Genomic DNA, 25,433 nt, shown 5'->3' with positions numbered 1-25,433 from the left:
TGAATAATGATATATATATATATATATATATATATATATATATGTATATATATATATATATATATATATATATATATATATATATATATATAGTCAAACTTCAATAACTTCAGGGAGTTCGAGTTTTCGAAATTAATATATGAGAGTTCAAATTTGAAACTGCATTGCAGCTGATTGATTTCGCTTAATATTGTAAAAAGTGTGCACTTCGCTGCCTACCTCTGAACTCTGAAAACTATGCATCCCCAGTTGAAAGGCGAATTAATATATCACTGTCACCACACCCCACGCCACCCCATCCCATACCACCCCACCCCAGCTGTTGGCATCTTCGACGCCTGTTGTAGATTCATTTTGCGTATATTGTAAAAGTAAGTAAATAACAAAACAAAAAAGATAACCCAGATGAATTTGAAATATATGATTGGGCATATAGGCTACATTTATTTATTGACAGAAAAAAGGCATTTACATACATATACATGTATAAGTAACAGAAAGTAAATGATATAATGAACGTTGACGTATTTTACATAATGTGTCAAAACATGGCGGAACTTAACTAATAAATAAAACACTGAATGCCAAATAACACTAAGCAAATTTGTTTTACACAAAATTATTTACGCTCACTCCTCTACTTTCTTTCTTCAATCTGGCCACCCACCCACATTTCTGGGCCCTACGCGAGATTGCTTGGATAACAAGAAAGCAGAACGTTTTTAAAGCCGATCTGGCTATCCCCACGTTACCGGGTCTTTCCCCAGATTTCTCGAACTGTGATGTATACATTTTTAACATAACTAAATGACTGGTAATTGATAAACATTAACTGATACATAAATAGAAAAGCTAAAGTTTGACATGATTCACGCCGTTGAGAGCAAAAACAAACATCGCTAACACAGGGCCGTAGCTAGGATGTTTTTTTTTTTTTTTTTTGGGGGGGGGGGGGGGCAACTGAGTAGTTAATAGCCTAAAACTCATTTTCTTTAAGTTTCTATAATGCTTGCCCCCCTGCTAGCTACGGCCCTGTAACAATTATTACAAATGCTATTTGAAGTTAACCAGACTGTGTCTGTCATTATCTATTACGTAGCGAGGCTCTCTCCCGTGTACGAACACCGACAACCAACCACAGGATCATTTCGTTCCGCTTAGTCGGCGATCTATTATTAGAATTACAGATGTAATATTATCACCTTAATCCTCGACAGCCAAGACCACCCGAGACATGCGCGCTTCGCTTGATTTACACGATTGACAATACATTTTGTCTTTAAAATACTATCGGCAACGACAGTTTGATCAATCCAAACGCGTCGAGTTTTAGTGGTTTACACTTTATTAAATCTTTATGGCCGGACCAAAGAATTAGGTCGCGAGATCGATTTTATCGAATTTTCGAAGGTCATTATTACTAGTTTGTATAGCAATTCGGCCGGGACCGTCGCTTCAGATCGAGAGATCGAAGGTGGAGTTATCGACGTTTCACTGTATATATATATATATATATATATATATATATATATATATATATATATATATATATATATATATATATATATATATATATATATATATATATATATATATATATATATATATATATATATATACAGTTGAATCTCGTTGGCTCGAACCCCGTCGATGCTCAAGAAAGTGTTCGACCCATTGGCTAGTTCGACCGAACCATTCGGTCAACATCGGATATTTTTGTAACATCAGTTAGAAAGTTGAATTAGACAGGTGTCAGGACGTTTCGGCCCTAGTACATGTTCGGCCCCAAACCGTTTCGGTCCCTAATGCAATATACGGCGATCTAGTTTTCGTGTATACAGATATATGCTGTAATTGGTATAGTGACACTTTAGATTGTCACATACACCGGTAGTAATATAAATAAAATACAAATTTGTAACATTAATTTGTCAAATAACATTCATTGCGCGCGCGCACACACGCGCATACATACAACAGGCCTTCGTACATATTATACACCGTGACACGCACACACATACACACATAAACATGTACGTCATCGCGTTCATGTAGAATATCACTGATAAATGATATGGTGATAAAATAAGGAAGCAAAACTTACGTTTAGTATGTTTAGACTTTCATGTTTGTTAATTACGTTTTAACATTGTTTCACTAACGATTCAAGCGGTAGAGAGTGATACAAGACAGAACTTACTTAACCCACGATGCCATCAGAAACAACTCAGACTAGGTTCAGGAATTGTGCATCCATATGTCTTTTTGCTGTTTCTTTTAAATGCTAGAACACTGAGATGTGTGCCCATGACAGCTTGGTTGAACTTTAATGGGATATAAGCACGAAAATAAAGTTGAACTGAACTGAACTAGAACATGTCTTAATGATGCTACTTTCAATTCACCTACCGGCCTCGGTGGCGCAGTTGTTAAGTCATCGGTCTCCAGGCTGGTGGGTACTGGGTTCAGATCCCAGTCGAGGCATGGGATTTTTAATCCAGATACCGACTCCAAACCCTGAGTGAGTGCTCCGCATTGAAAACATTCTTTGTGGTCGGTTGGCTCTTATTTATTCTTTAACACTCGGATATTATGTTCAGTTAAAAAAAGAAGAAGTAATAATCACAAAAAGAGAGAGAGAGAGAGAAAGAAAGAAAGAGAACGAGAGAAAGAAATTGCAATACTTACGATAAAATTTAATAACAAAACACAAGTGACTGAATAATTTAATTTATAAATCAACAATAATCGGGGCCGAAACGACCAGGGTTATGGGGCCAAAACGTCTGGGGCCGAATGTGTAGCGGGGCCAAAACGTCTCGAAAGCATTAGATACATATTATATACATTAAATGTACTTTATTAATAAAATAAAAATTAGTGCGAATCGAAACATGGGGCGAAACGACTCGGTTAGAGGTACGAATCAACCCTGTTCAAAACGACTCGGGTGAACTAGTAATAAGGGCGAAACGACCTGTTACCATATTATTTTGGTAACTGCAAACTTAAAAATTTCATCAATGTGTTATATAACAAAATATCAGAGTGAAAGGATTTATTAGAAATTACTCCGATTGTGTGATGCAGAAGCCCTTGTCGGTATTAATTAAATGTGTGGTTGCTGAAGTGATGACAGCCGAGTATCATTGAAAACTGGTCTGGTAGACGTGTTAAGAGTAACGCTTCCCACCGAGGCCAATTGTTTGATTGGTATCACGGTTCATCGAAAAGGCACCATGACACTAGCTGTACTTGAAAGACTTTTACCGATGCTTGTCAATTTGACGTTTTCAATATTTGCACTAGTAACGGGTAAAAACCCTGCTGGCTAAACAGTCAACATGACAGGTATGGCAAAGAAAGGATTGCTTGGCTATTGTCGTGATTCTCCGATCCATCTATAACTCGTTCCGCCTAAATTATTATAATCCAAAGGTTGTAATAACCAACTGCGCAAGCGCGGCAACTGTTGGTCCTTTTCGGTGGTTTTCCATTTGATATTTGATGTATCATCAGTTCGAGGGAAATATAGCTAATAACACAGACGGGACCGATAATTTAGTTCGAGCGAAGGCTTATAGTCGACTCTGGACGTATTCGACCCATCATCAGTTAATATAAGGGTTTACTGGACAAAACACTCGGGACTTCGTTTTTGGTTCGAGCGTTGCGGTGTGATCGACCCTTCCGATATATATATATATATAGTTTAGTGCCCTGGCAGGCCCAGTGGTAAAGCGCTCGCTTGATGCACGGTCGGTCTAGGATCGATCCCCGTCGGTGGGCCCATTGGGCTATTTCTCGTTCCAGCCAGTGCACCACGACTGGTATATCAAAACCTGTGGTATGTGCTATCCTGTCTGTGGGATGGTGCATATAAAAGATCCCTTGCTGCTAATCGAAAAGAGTAGCCCTTGAAGTGGCGACAGCGGATTTCCTTTCTCAATATCTGTGTGGTCCATAACCATATGTCCGACGCCATATAACCGTAAATAAAATGTGTTGAGTGTGTTGTAAAATAAAACATTTCCTATTTAGTGCCCTGGCAAACATACTACATGTATTTTGTTGATTTCATGGTCACCAAGGATCTTTTATAAATGTCTGATAGATTTAACAGGTATTTAAAATTGAAAAAATGGCAGTAAATATAACGTTTAGTCAGCGTATAAAATTATTACTCCGTTGAGTCAGTAAACAGATGTTACATTTCATTAAAGGGACGGACATACGCTAGTTTTTAAACACTAAGGCATATGTTTGACTATTAGAGCCGTTTTTGATAACACAAATCATACTTTACTAACAATTTATTGTTTACATTATTCATTTCCGTACATTCGAAGTGTTTTTGGTCATCCTGGTGTTTTTAATATCACGAAATGCATTTCTCATATTTTAAAAACGCACGCGCGTCTGAAAAGTAATATCTATGGAGTCGAGTTTTAATCTATTTTTAGAGGGTATTCACCATTTCAAAGTCACAGACTAATGTTTCACTCAAATGTAACTTTATCCATATGTTTAATTTCACGGGTTGAAACTAGGGTCTGTCTCTTTAACAGGTTATGCACTCTCACACTCAAATCGTGCGTGGAATAATACATTAATAGCATACTAATTAACAGGTTATTTGAGTAGGCTTCAAGAACGATAATTTAGGTAGAACGAGCTAGAACTGATGACTGTAAGGCAGGTAAATTAGAAGCAGGAATAAAAAGGTAAGCCATAGCATTAACTATTGGAAAACAAGAGCGTAACCGTAGTACTGCACACAGGCAAACCTAAATAAGGGGGTACCTGTGTAGGAGGAATTTAAGTCCGATAGGAATACAAGTCCTAGGAAAAAAAAGAAGAAAATAAACCAGGTATGAAAGTCCGGGTGGGACTATGGTTCCTAAGCTTTGGAGGTCCGATAGGACTACTGTTCCTAGGAACCGTTCATTTTACACCGACAGGGTAACATTAGTTCACATGGCTAGACTTGTTCATTATGGTGTGGGGATCATGAAACCACCCGATGACATGTTCAAAACTGCGTGCGTTTTGCATCGCGGTCATTTTCCAAGATCGCTGCCGCGATATTAAACAAAACCATATCTCTGCCAATTATTCACACATTGAGTTGATTTGGGTATCAAAACCTATGTTTTTTGGGGGTGAGGAATATTAAAACACGTGCTTCCAGTCCAATTAGATGTATTCTGAACCACTTTCCAGAATGATTTCACAAAAATTAAGCACTCATCACAGTATTCTTGACATACTAATATCATACTAACAATGCTATATACAGATTTTCATAGAATATGTGATTGAAATTTGCTGTTTAGAAAATTAACAATTCTTTCATATAATTTGAAAACAATGGGTTTGTTTGAAACACATGTTTCAGAGTGATCTGGTAGGGTTCAAACTCAGTGACCGTCATAGTGCTAGTAATAATCTAGTATATTATACAAGCTAAATTCATTCATGCTGTTTTCTGAGACTGTTCTGTCATAACTTCTGGTATATTCCTCACAACTAATTTAAATTTTAATATTTCTTGTAATTGATGAACATCATTATATCAATTATTTAGTCAATGCGGCTACGTATTCAGAGTAACTATGTCCTCTGCCAGTATGATTAAGCCTTACAGATTGTACTAAACCAAATAACTTCCGGCTGGGTCAAAGTTCGAGGTGCACCCAACTTTTGATAGAGAAGTGAACACCACAAGTCCTGTGATTGGTTATAAATGTGAGTGTGTTGGTTGTAAAAAAACAATAGTTTCATCTGGGTAAAAAAAAAAATGCAATTTTATTTCATCTAGTACCAGTGTGTCAAATAGCCTTGTGCTTGAAACATGTATGGGGTACCTGTAAAAAAAAGTACTCGAATTTTGTGCGGAACTAGGGTAGTCACAGACGCTACCCGTTATCTCAGAAACGAGCAGCTTGACCCCCAATGTTTTCTGATTCACTTGAAGTGTGAGGGGTGGTAGTATTTATATCCGTGGCGTTTATGTTGATTGATACGCTGCAGGTAGGAGTTTTAGCCACATATGTTACTATTGTCGTCTATGGGAATTTGATTTGGTAGTATACACCCTATAAGACGTGCCCCTTTTAACATACTACCATGTCACCAGGGGAGAGCTATGGATAAGACTATCAAAACCCAGATAGTCTTGGAATAACATAGCCGGGGTAGGGTGGGTGCAACAACTCTAATTCAGTTTCGCAGAGCTGCCTTTACAACATACACCGTGTGAGCTGGTACATTTTCGTCAATCACCAGAGGGGTGGTTGACCGGTTTCCTATCCGTTTTAAACGGATTGACTGACGCAAACACCTAAACAAATTAGCGTACTAGTGACCCTTAATGTGGACATATGAGGTATAGAGTCGATAGGGATTAATGCACTGTAGAGAATGCTGCACATAGTCTTGCTAGCACGGGGTTGGACATTGAATTTCTTTGATTCTGAAGACTTGACGTGTTTCCACCGTTTCAAAAGTAGCGTAGACTCAGGGTCACATGATTGGTATACCAAAGGCCGTGATATGTGCTATCCTGTCTGTGGGATGGTGCATATAAAAGATACCCTGCTACTAATGTAAACACATGTAGCGGGTTTCCTCTCTATGACTGTATCAAAATGGCCATATGTTTGACATCCAATAGCCGATTATTAAAAACTCAAGGTGCTCTAGTGGTGTCTTTAAACAAAACAAACTTCTTCTTTTTCTCTGCGACCAAGCGTCGAAATAACCGTATATATACTAGTATGCTAGACAACAGTTAGCTGTATTTTGAAATGTGCATGTTGTTAAAGAAATTGTCTTGGATTTGCTGCCATTGTAACATTTTCCCGACTATGTCGAGCCTTTTTAATGATTACTATTACATAATATACAATGTAATCAATATTCAATGTGTTTCTAGACATTCTTCGTTTTGTAGTAATATAAACTAGATCTATATCTCCCATTAAAAGTACGAAAAAAAAATATATTAAGGGAAAAAAAGAAAGAAATGTAAGCTGTTACAAACATTAGGACGATCAGATTACAAACATATGGACGATCAGATTACAAACATATGGACGATCAAATTACAAACATTAGGGCGACAGAAACACAATTAACTGGATTTAAAGTGTAATTATTGTCATTGAAAGGGCTTTATTAGTCGGAAACATGGTATAATAACAGGGAAGTCGGAACAGTCCCTTTAAACAAACTTTATTTTTCTTTATAGTGAAGCGGATCGTCTAATTTTAAAGAAACCATGATGAGAAGAAAACTTATCATCGACGTTGATACTGGTTCCGACGACGCTTTGGCGATAATGTTGGCGTTGCAGCAACCGGACGTAGATGTCTTGGCCATAACTTGCGTGTTTGGAAACAGCAACATAGATAACGTCTGCAAAAATACTTTGAGAGTTCTCGACCTGTGTTGCAAGTCAGATGTAAGGAGAGAGATAGAGATAGAGAGAGAGAGAGAGAGAGAGAGAGAGAGAGAGAGAGAGAGAGAGAGAGAGAGAGAGAGAGAGAGAGAGGCGGACAGGGGGGGATGCAGACATATAGAGATACAAAGATGGACATGCAGTCTTCTGTCACCTACAACGTATAAATAAGACAAGAAATGGGGATCTGCTCATAAATATAAACTACATGCAGCAAATACGTTTATGTTTTTAGTGTCTTTTTTTTTCTTTGTTTAACTTTAGAATTTAAATAAATATAATTCTACCTTCAGATTCCTGTTTATAGGGGTGTTGAAAAATCAATACTGACTCAATCTGAACACCAATTTCATTACGGACGTGATGGAATGGGCGACTGCGACTGGCCAGAACCAGTTGACACAGGCAGAATCCAGTCAGAACATGCTGTGCTGGCCTTGCTGCGACTGGTTAATCAATATGCAGGTACATAATTCTAGTTTTCCTCCAGTTCTGGCCAGGTTAACCCGTTTCATTTAACGACACCACTGGAGCACATTCATTCGTTAATCGTCGGCTGTTGAATATCAAACATTTGGTCATTCTGACTCATAGTCAGAGGAAACCCGCTACATTTTTTTTTAATGCACCAATGAATCTTTTATGTGCACTTTCCTACAGACAGGATAGCACATACCACGGCCTTTGATATACCAGTCGTGGTGCACTGGCTGGAACGAGAAATAGCCCAATGGGCCCACCGACGGTGATCGATCACAAACCAAACGCGCATCAAGCGAACGCTAAATACCATTGGGCTATGTCCCTCCCCAGCCCAAATAAATGACAGGCTTAGATATCATTTAATTTATAAACATAGTTTTTTGAAGGTCATCGAACTTAGCGTTATTAAGCAAGAGGATAATCAGATGGAAGACGCAGATAGATTTAATTACTTATTATTATTATATTTATTATATTTATTATTATATTAAAATAAAAAGATGTCTCAGGCTCTTTCTTTCAATTATTTTATTTTCTCCATTAAAAAAAAGAAGGAAATGTTTTATTTAACGATACTCAACACATTTTATTTACGGTTATATGGCGTCAGACATGGTTAAGGACCACACAGATTTTGAGGGGAAACCCGCTGTCGCCACTACATGGGCTACTCTTCCGATTAGCAGAAAGGGATCTTTTATTTGCGCTTCCCACAGGCAGGATAGCACACACCATGACCTTTGTTGAACCAGTTATGGATCACTGGTCGGTGCAAGTGGTTTACACCTACCCACTGAGCCTTGCGGAGCACTCACTCAGGGTTTGGAGTCGGTATCTGGATTAAAAATCCCATGCCTCGACTGGGATCCGAACCCAGTACCTACCAGCCTGTAGACCGATGGCCTGCCACGACGCCACCGAGGCCGGTTTTCTCCATTAATTACGAACGGAAAAAGAAAAGACCCCAGGAATTATCAAAGAATCGCCCATAGTTGTTATCTTGGAAAGTTATTCCATAAGTTTTCAAAATTTTACAGAGGAGCATAACCGGACCCCCCCCCCCCCCCCCCCCGAAACTTTACTTTGCGCCCTAGATCTAAAAACCCCCAACTTTTAGCAACTTTTAAAATGTTGTAAAGACGATGTTCTCAATATTAATATAAATAAGACTTAGTTTGGGACGAAAATAGTATTTACTTGACAACGTATTTAACAAATACACTTATTTTAGAATAATTAGTGTGGCATGGCGTGGCGTCTAAAATCAAATAGTATGATATCGTTTTGTAATGATATCATAATGTATCGTAATCGTATCGTATCGTATCGTATCGTCTTTTAAAATGTATTTCTGACAATTTTATTACATTTGTAATTACAGGGGAGATCACTCTTGTAACACTGGGTCCGATGACCAACGTCGCATTGGCTATACGTCTCGATCCGTCTTTTGGCGACAAACTTAAAGAAGTCTTTGTAATGGGTGGAAATGTTGAAGGCAAGTGACGCTCATATTTGCATGCATTCACATATGTTTTTAAATGTCCCCACTGTGAACATGCATGGGATATATGAGAAAGGGAGAATTGAAAGTTGGGCCCCTCTCTGTCCACAGTTTGATAGATGGGTCGGAGGATCAGCTTTTGCAAGTTTAAAAAAAATAAGTTTGTTTTGTTTTTAATAACATCACTAAAGCACATGCTATTTAGTATTTCAGACTCGTAGTCATAAGAGGAAACCCGCTACATTTTTCTTAATGCAGCAAGAGATCTTTTATATGCACTTTCCCACAGACAGGAAAACACATACCACGGCCTTTGACCAGTTGTGGTGCACTGGTTGGAACGAGAATAAACCCCAATCAACTGAACGGATCCACCGAGATGGTTCGATCCTACGACGCAAGCATCTCAAGCGAGCACTGAACCGACTGAGCTAAATCACACTCCTTTTGCCAGTTTATGTCTGCAGACTAAACGAATGTTGTGATAGTGGTGTAGTTATTGGGGGCGGCGGCGGCGGAGGAGGAGGGAGGAAGGAGAGTTTAAAAATAAAATGTAACGAAAGTGCAATGACTGTCTAGATGCAATGGTTAGAACAAGCCCGTAGGAACGATATATTTTTTTTTGGGGGGGGGGGGGGGGCAGTCGCTAGTTTGGAGGTCACAGCATCTATTGGGGGTAAGGGTACAAGCCATATTTTTATCTTTATTTCTATAGAGTAGGAAAAATCCCCGTACATTTTCGCCCCCCCCCCCCCAGTGAAAGTCACAGGCACTCCAAGGCCTCGGGTGCCTACGTGCCTACATAAGCGGTTTTTTTTTTCAAGTTAACCTTTTGACAAAATTAATTACTCTTATCATTACTGTATGATTTTCTTGACCCTAACACTGAACTTAACCCATTTTTTTTCTAGTGGGGGACCCTCATACCCCCTATTGACTGTCACAGCGCCATACTCAAAAATGTCTTTCTTGCAGAAACACTGCAAGTAGATAGTGCTACCCCACCCCTACACCCATTTCTGGTATCTTCAGAAATATATGATTAATAATGTCATTGTACTAATCAGAATTGTCTTTCTTAATCAAGGGAGAGGAAATATAACACGAAGCGCGGAATTCAACTTTTTCCTTGATCCTGAAAGTGCTGACGTTTGCCTGCGAGATCTCAACAAGATGATCACCCTCATTCCGTGGGAGCCGCTTGACAGACAAGTGTGTTTCTCTTGGGTAAGATGTTTTATATTACCTTCATTCCGTGGGAGCAGCTTGACAGACAAGTGTGTTTCTCTTGGGTAAGATGTTTTATATTACATTCATTCCGTGGGAGCAGACTGACAGACAACTATGTTTCTCTTGGGTAAGATGTTTTATATTACCTTCATTCCGTGGGAGCAGCTTGACAGACAAGTGTGTTTCTCTTGGGTAAGATGTTTTATATTACCTTCATTCCGTGGGAGCCGCTTGACAGACAAGTATGTTTTTCTTGGGTAAGATGTTTTATATTACCTTCATTCCGTGGGAGCCGCTTGACAGACAAGTGTGTTTCTCTTGGGTAAGATGTTTTATATTACATTCATTCCGTGGGAGCCGCTTGACAGACAATTGTGTTTCTCTTGGGTAAGATGTTTTATATTACATTCATTCCGTGGGAGTAGACTGACTGACAAGTGTGTTTCTCTTGGGTAAGATGTTTTATATTATCCCTGTTCCTTGGGAACCGATTGACAAGTGTTTCTCTTGGGTAAGATGTTTTATATTATTCCTATTCCATGGAAGCTGCTTGACCCACAAATGTCTCTCTCTTGGGTAAGACGTTTTATATTATCCCTATTTCCGTAGGAGCAGATTGACAGACACGTGTGTTTCTCTTGGGTAAGAAGTTTTACATTATCCCTATTTCCGTGGGAGCAGCTTGACAGACAAGTGTGTTTCTCTTGGGTAAGATGTTTTATATTACATTCATTCCGTGGGAGCAGACTGACAGACAAGTATGTTTCTCTTGGGTAAGATGTTTTATATTACCTTCATTCCGTGGGAGCAGCTTGACAGACAAGTGTGTTTCTCTTGGGTAAGATGTTTTATATTACCTTCATTCCGTGGAAGCCGCTTGACAGACAAGTATGTTTCTCTTGGGTAAGATGTTTTATATTACATTCATTCCGTGGAAGCTGCTTGACAGACAAGTGTGTTTCTCTTGGGTAAGATGTTTTATATTACATTCATTCCGTGGGAGTAGACTGACTGACAAGTGTGTTTCTCTTGGGTAAGATGTTTTATATTATCCCTGTTCCTTGGGAACCGATTGACAAGTGTCTCTCTCTTGGGTAAGACGTTTTATATTATCCCTATTTCCGTAGGAGCAGATTGACAGACACGTGTGTTTCTCTTGGGTAAGAAGTTTTACATTATCCCTATTTCCGTGGGAGCAGCTTGACAGACAAGTGTGTTTCTCTTGGGTAAGATGTTTTATATTACATTCATTCCGTGGGAGCAGACTGACAGACAAGTATGTTTCTCTTGGGTAAGATGTTTTATATTACCTTCATTCCGTGGGAGCCGCTTGACAGACAAGTGTGTTTCTCTTGGGTAAGATGTTTTATATTACCTTCATTCCGTGGGAGCCGCTTGACAGACAAGTATGTTTCTCTTGGGTAAGATGTTTTATATTACCCTCATTCCGTGGGAGCCGCTTGACAGACAAGTATGTTTCTCTTGGGTAAGATGTTTTATATTACCTTCATTCCGTGGGAGCCGCTTGACAGACAAGTGTGTTTCTCTTGGGTAAGATGTTTTATATTACATTCATTCCGTGGGAGTAGACTGACTGACAAGTGTGTTTCTCTTGGGTAAGATGTTTTATATTATCCCTGTTCCTTGGGAACCGATTGACAAGTGTTTCTCTTGGGTAAGATGTTTTATATTATTCCTATTCCATGGAAGCTGCTTGACCCACAAGTGTCTCTCTCTTGGGTAAGACGTTTTATATTATCCCTATTTCCGTAGGAGCAGATTGACAGACACGTGTGTTTCTCTTGGCTAAGATGTTTTATATTATTCCTATTCCATGGAAGCCGCTTGACCCACAGGTGTCTCTCTCTTAGGTAAGACGTTTTATATTATCCATATTTCCTGGGGAGCTGCTTGACATGTATTTCTCTTGGGTAAGATGTTTTATATTACCCTCATTCCTTGAAAGCCGCTTAACCCTCAAGTGTCTTTCTCTTGGGTAAGATATTTTATATTATCACCTTCATTCTTCTCTTACTCTAAATACTTTGTCACAATTACCATATTTTGTAAAATTACAATCTGTTCCACAATCGTTGATTAAATTGTATCATTAAACAAACATTCCTTTTCCTCCTTTTCTTTCAGAAAACGTACGACGAATTCACTCACTTGGGGACACCAAAATCTGTGTTCGTTGGGAAAATATTTGAAAAAAGTACCAAGTTGTATCGTGCAAATTATCATGGCATGCTGCCTATCGACCTCGTCGCGATGGCGACAGCGTTAGACAACTCAGTCGTCGTGAAGACAGAAGATGTATTCGCCGAGATCGAGTTGAGCGGTCGTTTGACCCGAGGACAGGTCATCATAGATTATCGACGACGACTGAATATGGCGCCAAATATACGTGTCATCAGAGAGTTTGACATAGAGAAGCTGACCACTTTGACTTTCAATATGTTGATGTAATGCATATTATAATAATGGCCAATTCACAGTGAAATAGATAAACAGACCACTTTGATCATATATACCATATGTTTCAACACCCCCCCCCCCCCCCCCCCCGGCAGAACACGAGCATGCCACTAACTGTGTCAATGGAAATAAAATAAACGTGAAAGCCACTAGGTGAGTCAGACTTCTCAGTTTGATTGATGGACCCATCATTGATGTCTGGTGGACCAAATCTTGTGGCTTGTTCAAAACGACGACCGTTAAAGGTCGCTCGCTAGACTGATTTCTGCGACTAACGTCAGATAAATGTGATGTGACAGACGACGATGGTACCAGTCAAACTGATAACGTGCTGACGACTTTCTGAATACGCCACTGACCTTAAGTTATTCTTGGGGCTCGGGAAGGTCACCTTCAAATATCATGGTTGATTTTTTAAAAACATTTGGTAATTCTGACATACAGTCTTAGAGAGAAAACCCGCTACATGTTTCCATTAGCAGCAAGGGATCTTTTAAATGCACCATCCCACAGACAGGACAGCACATACCACTGCCTTTGATATTCCAGTCGTAGAGCACTGGTCGGGTGGGATTTAGCTTAGTCGGTTGAGTGCTCGTTCGAGGTGCTTGCGTTGCAGGATATAACCATCTCGGTGGATCCATTCAGCTTACTGCCTTTTTTTTTCGTTTCAACCAGTACACCCCAACTGGACAAAGGCCGTGGTATGTGCTTTCCTGTCTGTGGGAAAGTGCATATAAAAGATCCCTTGCTGCATTAGGAAAAATGTAGCGGGTTTGCACTCATGACTACGAGTCAGAATTACCAAATGCATGACATCCAATAGCCGATGATTAATTAATCGGTGTGCTCTATTGGCGTCGTTAAACACACCTAACTTAGAGCACTGGTTGGAACTGGAAAAAAATATATCAGAGAATGAGTCCACTGAAAGGATTCGATCCTACAACTAAAGGTTCTCAGATTTAAATGTTAAGGCTATGCTTGAGACAGCAGCTTTAAGTATAGTAGCAGCTATCAGATTACAATACAAGTCCAAACACACTGTCCCTAGAACGCCAATAGGAAAGAAAAAAATGTTTTATTAACGACGCACTCCACACATTTTATTTATGGTTATATTGCGTCAGATATATGGTTAAGGACCACGAAGATATTGAGAGAGGATGCCTGCTGTCGTCACTTCATGGGCTACTCTTTTCGATTAGCAGCAAGGGATCTTTTATATGCACCATCCCACAGACAGGGTAGTACATACCACGGCCTTTGATAGACCAGTCGTGGTGCACTGGCTGGAACGCCAATAGGCGACGTAAAGGTGAACCGTGATCTTGGTGTATGCAAAGTTAAAGGTTTGTTTAACGACGCCACTAGATCACATTGATTTATTGATCATCTTCTATTGGATGTCAAACATTTGGTAATTCAGACATACAGTCCTAGAGAGGAAACCCGCTACATTTGTTTCCATTAGTAGCAAGGAATCTTTTATATGCACCATCCCAGACATGATAGCACAAACCATGGTATTTGATGTACCAGTGGGTGGGTGTACTTGAACGAGAAATAGTCCAATGGGCTCACTGACGGGAATCGATCCTAGACCGACCGCGCAGCGGACGAGCGCTTTACCACTGGGGTACGTGCCGCTCCCTTGGTGTATTTAAATCAGATGCAGTCACACTGGCGTTAATGCGGTACGTTAGTCGGCGTTGGTGTCCGAGAACAATACATAGATAATTTTATTTATTTATTTAAACGAAGGTACTGTCACGTTTCAAATAACTTTAACCATCCGTGCGTCAGTCTCGCTCTGTCTCTGTTTGTCTGTCTCGCTCTCTTTTTCTCTCCCTCTCTGTGTGTGCGCGCTGAAATACAAACCCAGTATCTACGTGGAGAGAGAGAGAGAGAGAGAGAGAGAGAGAGAGAGAGAGAGAGAGAGAGAGAGAACCAGAATGACATACACACAAAGAGAAACAGACAGACGGACTGAGAAACAAAGAGAGAAATCAGTAATGAGAGAAAGTCAAACGAGACAAATAGTGTGTGAGAGAGAGAGGGAGAGAGAGAGAAAGCTATTGCCACATAGGCTAATCATGGGCGGATCCAGGAAATATAATTATTGTTTACTTAAAAAAAAAAAATTCTACAAACAAAAAGGTCACTTGGACATTTTGAGGGCACTTGAACAATTTTGGGGGGGGGGGACGCGTCCCCCTGGTACCCCCCCCCCCCTTGGATCCGCCCATGACTAATGCTACCGATAAACCAGTAGATACAACACTTTACACCTCACGAAGTTGCGCAGTCACTCTGGGTCATAGAGGTCATTTTTCAGTCTCGAAATATAGGTCAAGACTAGAATACTGAGTATATTTTGCCTCTTGGGGATTATTCACCAGCTCCCAACTGAATCCGCCACGTCATATTCACACACACGAAGGCACGGTTGTCGCACCACTCCGCTGCGACCTCTGCTCAGCCGAATTCACACAAACACATTTTCATCGGTTCACTGCACGGTGATTCAATCTGTTGTCGTCTGCCTTTTGCAATTCGCCACAACAACGGTAGCTAATGAAAGTAATCGAAGGTTTATTTGACTGAGACTTTTATGCACTGACAGCTCCAGTCTCTGCATATACAGTTAGCATCAGTGTATCGCGTACGAAACGCTGTGCTTATTACTGGTGTGTATTTTATTTATCTGACGTTATGGCTCTGCAAGAAATCCACGAGAAATTCGGAGGGTCATGGAAGATGGCTCGTAGTGAGAAATTTGAAGAGTACCTTGAAGCTATGGGTATGTATTATCGTATAGTTCGAGTTTTAGGGCCTAACTAGGGTGGTTTCAGATTCTGAGATGGTGGTCTGGAAGATAGACCGTTAACCATAAGCATACACGATGGATATATGGGTCAGAAAGTCAGCTCCCGCACGCCGCACAGAGCTAGAGCAAAGTAATCTTCGCATTCGGGCAAAAATGATGGAGACGTTTGACCAAAATGGAAATGTTTTACCATTTATTTTAATCATTCTACTTATAATAATGTTTGTAATCCAATTAAAAATGTTTATTGATTCGTTTGGAACGTCATATCGTTTTTGGCAGTAGAACAAATATGAATAAATATTCGTTTAGAAGGTCGAAGACAATAATTCTTCTCACCCTTGTTTTGACTTCATGCACAAAAATATAAGATATTTATCGGTAATTTTTTGATAATTTATGATAAATTTAACGAATGGTACTTTTTTTTATTTTTTGCATCTTTTAAAACTTAATCTTAATATAAAATTATGAAAAATAAAAAACATACCTACCTCGGAACTAGTTTGACAGGGGTCAAGGTAAGTAGACCAGTTTTTATTTTAATGTGGCGAAGCATTGTAATTACATAGCAAAATTTTATTTGAAATGACGTAACTATTTATCTCTTTAGGATAACAATAAATGGTGCATAACATTTCGGTTTTAAGAACGCTGGAAAAAAATTCAATGCAAACTTGCTATTGAATTTGTTTTTTTGCTTGAACATTACTAAAGCACGTGACTGTGTTTGAAGAAAATCTTGTAATTCCGACTCCCAACCACTGCGGGGCGGAACGTAGCCCAGTGGTAAAGCGCTCGCTCGATGCGCGGTCGGTCTGGGATCGATCCCCGTCTGTGGGCCTATTGGGATATTTCTCGTTCCAGCCAGTGCACCACGACTGGTATATCAAAGGTCGTGGTATGTACTACCCTGTCTGTGGGATGGTGCATATAAAATATTCCTTGTTGCCAATTTAACAGTAAGGAATATTGTATATGCAGTTTGCACACAAACTGGATAACACATAACACGATCTTTTCTCTATATATTTCCATTAATGCATTAACATGCAATGCATTAATTAAAAACAAATTAACAAAAAAAGGTGACGCAGTAATGACGATACACGTGAACATTTTGCATAAACTTTCACCTAACGTTAAAGATGTATATTAACTGGTAATGCTCTTATACCATTTCAACTAGCAATATGTTGTTTTGAATGGGACGGGACGTGGCCCAGTTGTAAAGCGCTCGCTTAATGCGATCTAGGATCTATCCCCGTCGGTGGGCCTATTATATTAGGCTATTTCTCGTTCCAGCCAGTTCACCACGACTGGTATATCAAGGGCCGTGGTATGCGCTATTCTGTCTGTGTGATGGTGCATATAAAAGTTCCCTTGTTATTAATGGAACAAATTTAGCGGGTTTCCTCTCTGGGACTATATGTCAGAATTACCAAATATATCTGTATTCTTATTAGTGAGTGAAATGCATTTGTCGGCTTTTAAAACTGATTAGTATTATGGATGTATCGATTATTTATGGAAGACGCCCATAAATCAAAATTACCATATGTTTAACATCCAATAGCCGATGATTAATAAATCAATGTGCTCTAGTGGTGTCATTAAACAAAACAAAAATCAAACTCATAAATCAATGTGCACTAGTGGTATCGTTTTTTTTTTTTTTCAAGGTGTTGGAATAATCAAAAGAACAGTGGCGTCGAAGCTGTCGCCCGTGTTGGAGATATCGGTTGAGGGTGACGTGGTGAAGGTCATCACGAAAACGACGATAAAGACTCTACCAGTGGAAGGGAAACTGGGGGAGGAATTCGACACAGAGACGTTGGGCAGACATGAAAAGGTTAGTTAAACGATTCTGTTATAAACACACATGCACGCACGCACGCACGCACGCACGTACGCACTTACATACACAAAGAGTTAAAAGTTTGTTTTGTTTAATGACATCACCAGAGCACACTAATTCATTAATCATCGGTAATTAGATGTCAAACATTTTGTTAATTTTGACATAGCCAAAGAGGAAACCCACTACGTTTTTCCATTAGTAGCAAGGGATCTTTTGTATGCACCATCCAACAGACAGGATAGCACATAACATGGCCTTTGATATACCAGTCATGTATCACTGGTTGGAACGAAAAATAGTCCCAATTGTCCCACCGTCAGGGATCGATCCTAGACCGACCACGCATCAAGCTAGCGCTTTACCACTAGCCTATGTCCCGCCCCTCACATACACACACACACGTACGCGCACGCAATCACACACACACACGTACGCGCACGCACACGCACACACACACACGTACGCGCACGCAAACACACACACGCACGCGCACGCACACACACACATACGCGCACGCACACACATACGCGCACGCAAACACACACACACGTACGCGCACGCACACATACACACACACGTACGCGCACGCAAACACACACACACGTACGCGCACGCACACACACACACACACGTACGCGCACGCAAACACACACACACATACGTACGCGCACGCACACACACACACACACAATATACATACACACATACACACACACGTACGCGCACGCACACACACGTACGCGCACGCACACACACACACGCACACATACACACACATCTACATACACACACACATACGCACACGCATTTTTCTTAGATCAACCTAATTACTTGTCTATCTCGTTTTATGTCTGCTTATTTCCGTCCATCCACCTATCCATCTATCCATCTATGCAGACATCCATCCATCCATCCATCCATCCATCCATCCATCCATCCATCTACCCACCCATCCATATATCCACAGTGACATAATTAAGTACACATTTTGCACTTATTTCCGTCCATCCACCTATCCATCTATCCATCTATGCAGACATCCATCCATCCACCTATCCATCTATGCAGACATCCATCCATCCATTCATCCATCCATCCATATATCCACAGTGACATAATTAAGTACACATTTTTCACTTTTTAACATAACTATTTGGCTTCTATATTACGCTTTCACGAAAATCATCCATGACGGTTTTTTTTAATTTTATAAAGAATAACTCGTAGACATTGATATTGGACTCAGATCAGCAAAAACAGTTGCCAAGTTTGTTTCAACTCCCCCGATCTGTCGCCGATCTAACGCCGACCGACATAGATCGTCTGCGAATTTATTCCCACAAAGTTTGTTTTGGTCTGCGTCGATATGCGTCGGTCTGCGTCAATCGGTGATATGTTCCGATTTTATTGAAGTCAGGCTTTTGTTTCTTTTTTTTTTAATCAATATCCCATGTTGTTATTTTTCAGACTGTGTATAAATTTGAAGACGGAAAGCTGATAGCTACCAGTGTCCCAATCGATTCCAAACAAAAGGTTTCTGTGATAGAAAGAGATATTGTTGACGGAGAACTAGTACAGGTAATGCCAGCCAATGTTAATTTGAGTGAATGAATGTTGGAATGAATAATGAATGAGTCGATGCGTATTTTATTTATTTATGTATGGATTGATTGATGGATGGATGCATAGATGGATGGAAGGAAAGAAATGTTTTATTTTACGACGCACTCAACACATTTTATTTACGGTTTAATGGTGTTGGACATATGGTTAAGGACCACACAGATATTGAGGGAGGAAACCCGCTGTCGCCACTTCATGGGCTACTCTTTTTGATTAGCAGCAAGGGATGAATGAATAGATGGAAGGAAGGAATGTTTTATTTTACGACGCACTCAACACATTTTATTTACGGTTTTATGGCGTCGGACATATGGTTAAGGACCACACAGATATTCAGAGAGGAAACCCGCTGTCGCCACTTCATGGGCTACTCTTCGATTAGCAGTAAGGGATCTTTTATATGCATCATCTCATAGACAGGATAGCACATACCACGGCCTTTGATATACCATTCGTGGTGCACTGGCTGGAGCGAGAAACGAATGAACACCAGATCACTGTACTGGATAACGGGGTTTTTTTTTCAAAAAGAAAGCTTAAGAAGAAAAGAAAAATGATAGGACTTTAACAATGCAGTGCTTTTATATTTATTATAAAAACGGACCTTTTTGAATATCTTTAAAATTAATAACTTATACGTCCAAAATGATTTTCACTAGTTCTTAAGATAAATGACAATGAATCCTCCCCCTCCCTCAGTAATCCCCATTTCAACCAGTTTTCCACATCTCATTCATTCTTTCGTACGTTCGTTTGTTAATTTTCATGGGATTCCCCTTCTTTTTCTTTAAATCAAGAATAGCAATTATTACTTATAAAATCACATTGTTCCTAATGCAGCAAGGGCTGTTTTATATGCATTTTCACACAGACAGGAAAGCACATAATATGGCCTTTGACCAGTTGTGGTGCACTGTTTGGAACGAGAAAAAAACAATCAGTTGAATGAATCCACCCAGGTTCTCTATCACGTGGTCCAAGTTAATCTATGCGTAAAATGTTTTTAAAAATGTTTTTTTTTTTTTTTATTCCAACCAATGCTCTACGACTGGTATTTCGGCAACCATTACACTCGTAAAAGCTACACATATCGTGAAACAGTTAGAACGTAGGTACATTTGTATATATCGAAAAACGTAATTACACATACCAGTATATCTTCTTAGTTTTAAAATAATGAAATGTTGAAATTTATTTTCTTTTCATTTCAGACTATGACAGTTGGCGATGTTGTATGCAAAAGGTACTTTTGCCGAAATCAGTGAAAGAAACCTTTCAAACATTTTACTATTCAATATTTTTATAGATGTATAACAATTGGCTTGTATCTTGTGCACAGACGTGAATTAGAGGAACAGGTAGGGCAGTTTTAAAGGGACATTATACAATAGATATAACTTGAGATGAATACATGAATAAATCTACATTTTGTCCAAATTGAAGTATCTTCTCAAAGAAATTATCCAAAGTGTATTTTATTTCAATTTTATTTGATCCAAGTTTCTTTTTCAGAATTAATATATATGTACATAACATCACTTTTGTTTTGCTAAATTGATCAAACATTTGCTATTATCTGGGATTCAGTTACGCAATTACCGCTTCTTGAAGATGGTGCCCTCCTACCACCCCCCCCCCCGAGAATTCTACCATATATGTTTCTTTGTCTCCCTCCCCCACCTAAGATGCAAACAGAAACGCATGTTTGCGAAGTGTTTTGGTTCTGAAAGTTTGTAGGCCTGTATTCACAAGGGATAAAATTGTCTCCCTTTCAACACCACGCTATTTCCTCTTTCTTAATTTCTGTCCCGGACCCAGTCACTGGCGAAGTCAGAGATTGTGCCCGGGAGAGACGTGTTTGAACCTTAATTGGATATAGGCACGTTAATATGTTATCCAATCCATTCTTTTTTATATGTTTTTTTTTCATATTGTTAGACTTAGATGATTTGTATTTCTGAACGAGTATACCTCGGCAGACATTCTGGAATTTCCAGGGACACGACAGGTTTTTATCTAATCGTTGTGCTGGAGGTAGGGTCAGACTACTAACTACCAGCAGAGAGTTTGCCGACCTACAACGACTGTCCGGTTGCTAGTTTAAAGGGACACACCCTAGTTACGGCTAGTTATTAACCATTACGGCGTTGTTTTTCGCTATTAAACCCATTTTTTCACAAATAAAATTGCACTTTACTTACCGTTTATTATTTAGAATATACATTTCCATTCACCTGAAGTGTTTTTTGGTAATCCTAGTAATCCTGGTTTTTGTAATACCACAAAATGCATTTTTTGTATTTCATAAAATGGCACGGGCCTCTGAGAAAAAACCGTTGAGCAGACAAGGTCTAATCTATTTTTAGAGGGGATATTTCCATTTCAATGTCACAGACGTTGGTATACCACGTGACCGTTATCATTTTGGTTCGGTTTGTTTTCTCGTGCACGGTTCGCGTAATCAACATCCGATTTGTCGTCGTTTGCTTGTTGTTCATTTGTGAGATTTTTCTTCACAGTTCGTGAACATTTTCAGTAAAAATAAAGTTCAGACAAGTAAGTGTCTCAATACAAAACGTTACAAACCCTTAAAACCAATAATTTTGCTAAGTCTTACGATATTTGGCATGGGCGGATCCAGGAAATATTTTTAGGGGGGACCAAAAAAGAAGGGCACATTGACTCGTCAAAAGGGCACCTTACTACAAGTTTTGATATTTACAATTAATATGAATTCCTACAGTTCTACGTCATAATATACTAGCAATAATGAAGTAAATTGGCGTCACTCGCGTTAGAACCTCAATGGGGCCCCATTGAGACTCAATAACACAGACACATATCTGCAAGCTTGCGCATGTACACGAAAATCTTGATTTCATTTATCTACAATATAATTATTGTTTACTTAAAAAAAAAAAAATTCTACAAACAAAAAGGGCACTTGGACATTTTGAGGGCACTTGAATAATTTTGGGGGGGGGACGCGTCCCCCTGGTCCCCCCCCCCTTGGATCCGCCCATGTTTGGAGAGGGGATACAACCAGAACAGAACAGTTGGAACATGTTCAGGAGAGGTGAAAGGAACGCACCCCAAGTCTGTGAAATTTGTCGTGACGTAGGCATTGTTGTGCTTCGAGCGACATCTACCGGTGATATCAGAATACTAACTTTCAAAATTATTTCAAGCAATTATGGGGATTCCCATGGTATTTATCGATATAAAACCTGCTTTTTCACTCCATTTGATAAAAACGTGATCTAAGTGTGTTACAGGTTTGTAGATTAACCAAATTATAATTTATTTTCGCTGGATGGAACTAGGGTGTGCGGCTTTAAGCGCTGTTACAGCTCGATTTTCATCTCCTATACGACCAATTAGTTATTAATCTGAGCGCACCCGTTGTTAATCAAGGACAGGACGTAGCCCAGTGGTAAAGTGCACGCCTGATGCGCGGTCTGTCTAGGATCGATCCCTGTCGGTGGGCCCTTTGAGCTATTTCTCGTTCCAGCCAGTGCATCTGGTATATCAAAGGCCGGTGGTATGTGCTATCCTGTTTGTGGGATTGCGCATATAAAAGATTCCTTGCTACTAACGGAAAAATGTAGCGGGTTTCCTCTTTATGACCGTGTCAAAATGACCATATGTTTGACATCCAATAGCCGATGATTAATAAATCAATGTGCTCTAGTGGTGTCGTAAAACAAAACAAACTTTCAATTTCCGTTTAAGTCAGGAGTTGGAGAAAAACATACCCATCCACCTATCCACCCATCCATCCATCCACTCACCTATTTATCAATCAATCCATCCACCAATTAGTACGTCCGTAATCATATGCATACATTTTTTAAATCAAAGCACTCTGAATAAATTCCGATCTTACTGGGAACCCCGTGTCAAGATCTCCGTTAGTCGATCTACTGACATGTTTACACTAGCGCTGTTTCGATTGGTCGACTGGTAGTTTGTTTTGTTTAACAACACTGCTACAGCACATTGATTAGTTAATCATCGACTATTGGATGTCAAACATTAGGTAATTCAGACTCGTAGTCGTCAGAGGAAAGCTGCTACATTTGTTTTCTAATGCAGCAAGGGATCTTTTATATGCACTTTCCCAGTCAGGAAAACACAAGCCACGGCCTTTGACCAGTTGTGGTGCATTGGATGGAACGAGAGAAAAAAAACCCAATCAATTCAATGGATCCACCGAGGTGGTTCGATCCTGCGACGCGAGCACTTCAAGCGAGCACTCAACCAACTGAGCTAAGTGTCGCACCTGGTCGAATGGAAGGTCATCTAATCACAACTGGTGTAACAAAGTCAGTGACATGTACTCTCCTGTCTTTGGGAGGTGCATATAAAAGATCAGTTGCTGTGGTTTCCTATCTGATTCCTCTGTCTATAAGCCTAATGCTATATAACCGTAAATAAAATGTATTCAGTGCACTGTTAAATGAAACACGTTTCTTATATACATTTTATACACGTGATAACGATCTCTTATGCTAGGACCATACTATCAAATGTCACGACGAAGTTGGCCAATTCGATGACTCCCAACTTACGACGAGAATCGAGTTGTAAGAGCGCTCAGACTAACAAATGGACAGTCGTAGAAGCCGTGACAGTTGGTAGTCTGAACCCTAGAATAACTCGGCACACGACATAATCCAAAGAATATTGCGACACGGTCACTGCAGTAAGCACTTCTATAGCAGAGTTGACAGTAAGGTTCAGGTTTTATTCAGGTTGCTTGTAAAATGGTGAGACATATTTATTCAATAATCAATTTCGTGCTGACGTCACCGCTTTATATAAATATCCACTGGGCTCCACGACTGGTGTAACAAAGGCCTTGGTATGTGCTGTCCTGTTTTGGGATGGTGCATATAACGTATCACTTGCTGCTGATCGGAAAAGAGTAGCCCAGGTCATGGCGTGGCGGCAGCGGGTTTCCTGTGTGGTCCTTAATCGTATGTCCGAAAGGAAATGGAAATGGTTTATTTAACGACGCAGTCAACACATTTTATTTACGGTTATATGGAAGGAAATGTTTTATTTAACGACGCACTCAACACATTTTATTTACGGTTATATAGCGTCAGACATATGGTTAAGGACCACACAGATATTGAAAGAGGAAACCCGCTGTCGCCACTTCATGGGCTACTCTTTTTGATTAGTAGCAAGGGATCATTTATATGCATCATCCCATAGAAGTTTTATAATTTATTATTATTTTTTTTTTTACTTAGGATTTGTTTATTTAATTATTTGTTTTACTTAGAATTAGTTTTTTGTTGTTGTTGTTTGTTATGTTTTAGCTTTTGCAATATGCATATCATATATTCAGGCACGGCGGAGCAGGGGTTAATTCTGAATTAAAAAAATATTATTGGTAGTAAATCTTAAAGCAGAGATGAATTTTACTTATAGAATGCAGGAAATTGCATGTCAGGACATCTAGTTTTCAAAATTTTACGAGGAAGCATACACCCGAACCCCCTAAAAACTTTTCTTTGCGCTTTCAATCAGCCCCCCTCCTCTTCCCCCACCCCAATGTCTACTTGCTTCCGCCGTGCCTGATATTCCACAAGATATTATGCGAGTCAGTATAATATATTTGTAATCATTATTTATTTTCTTATCCTGTTTTGTATTGCTTTACTGTTGAGTGTTTGTAAGATCATTGTTGTGTTTATTCGAGGAAATAAATATTTATAAAACACACATGTCTAGTAATGATTATCATACAACATTTATGAACTAGCACTTTGTAACATGTTTGAACGATAAAAGTTTGAGCGTAGTTTCCTGATACGGTTTTCCACAGGAAGTTAGAATGTACTGCATGTGCGAATGTCAAGTGCCTGCTTGGAAACAGAGAAACAGAGAGCGAGAGGTAATGAGAGACAGCCAGACAGAGATAATATAGAGAGAATGAGAGAATGAGCAA

General features: G+C 39.6%; 2 protein-coding genes across 2 annotated transcripts; both read left to right on the top strand.

Annotated features, from left to right (window-relative positions):
• Positions 1-7,256: 7,256 nt before the first annotated feature.
• On the top strand, positions 7,257-13,443 carry LOC121368906 (inosine-uridine preferring nucleoside hydrolase-like). The gene is made up of 5 exons (XM_041493665.1): positions 7,257-7,465; positions 7,756-7,927; positions 9,327-9,443; positions 10,537-10,676; positions 12,825-13,443. The coding sequence occupies exons 1-5, from the start codon at positions 7,283-7,285 to the stop codon at positions 13,146-13,148; spliced, it is 936 nt and encodes a 311-aa protein (XP_041349599.1). The 5' UTR covers positions 7,257-7,282; the 3' UTR covers positions 13,149-13,443.
• Positions 13,444-15,599: 2,156 nt separating this feature from the next.
• LOC121391960 (fatty acid-binding protein, liver-like) lies at positions 15,600-21,667 on the top strand. The gene is made up of 4 exons (XM_041523404.1): positions 15,600-15,960; positions 17,670-17,839; positions 19,316-19,426; positions 20,683-21,667. The coding sequence occupies exons 1-4, from the start codon at positions 15,873-15,875 to the stop codon at positions 20,734-20,736; spliced, it is 423 nt and encodes a 140-aa protein (XP_041379338.1). The 5' UTR covers positions 15,600-15,872; the 3' UTR covers positions 20,737-21,667.
• Positions 21,668-25,433: the final 3,766 nt, after the last annotated feature.

The sequence above is a fragment of the Gigantopelta aegis genome, chromosome 3 (assembly GCF_016097555.1).
Source record: "Gigantopelta aegis isolate Gae_Host chromosome 3, Gae_host_genome, whole genome shotgun sequence".
NCBI classification, from domain to species: Eukaryota; Metazoa; Mollusca; class Gastropoda; order Neomphalida; family Peltospiridae; genus Gigantopelta; species Gigantopelta aegis.
This window is presented reverse-complemented; position numbering and strand designations above follow the sequence as displayed.

Excerpts from the sequence above, each read along its gene's own strand:
- LOC121368906 (XM_041493665.1), top strand. The coding sequence starts at position 7,283 with ATGATGAGAAGAAAACTTATCATCGACGTTGATACTGGTTCCGACGAC. Across the intron at positions 7,466-7,755 it reads ACCTGTGTTGCAAGTCAGAT|ATTCCTGTTTATAGGGGTGT; the intron begins GTAAGGAGAGAG and ends TTCTACCTTCAG. Across the intron at positions 10,677-12,824 it reads GACAAGTGTGTTTCTCTTGG|AAAACGTACGACGAATTCAC; the intron begins GTAAGATGTTTT and ends CTTTTCTTTCAG.
- LOC121391960 (XM_041523404.1), top strand. The coding sequence starts at position 15,873 with ATGGCTCTGCAAGAAATCCACGAGAAATTCGGAGGGTCATGGAAGATG. Across the intron at positions 17,840-19,315 it reads CGTTGGGCAGACATGAAAAG|ACTGTGTATAAATTTGAAGA; the intron begins GTTAGTTAAACG and ends GTTATTTTTCAG. Across the intron at positions 19,427-20,682 it reads TTGACGGAGAACTAGTACAG|ACTATGACAGTTGGCGATGT; the intron begins GTAATGCCAGCC and ends TTTTCATTTCAG.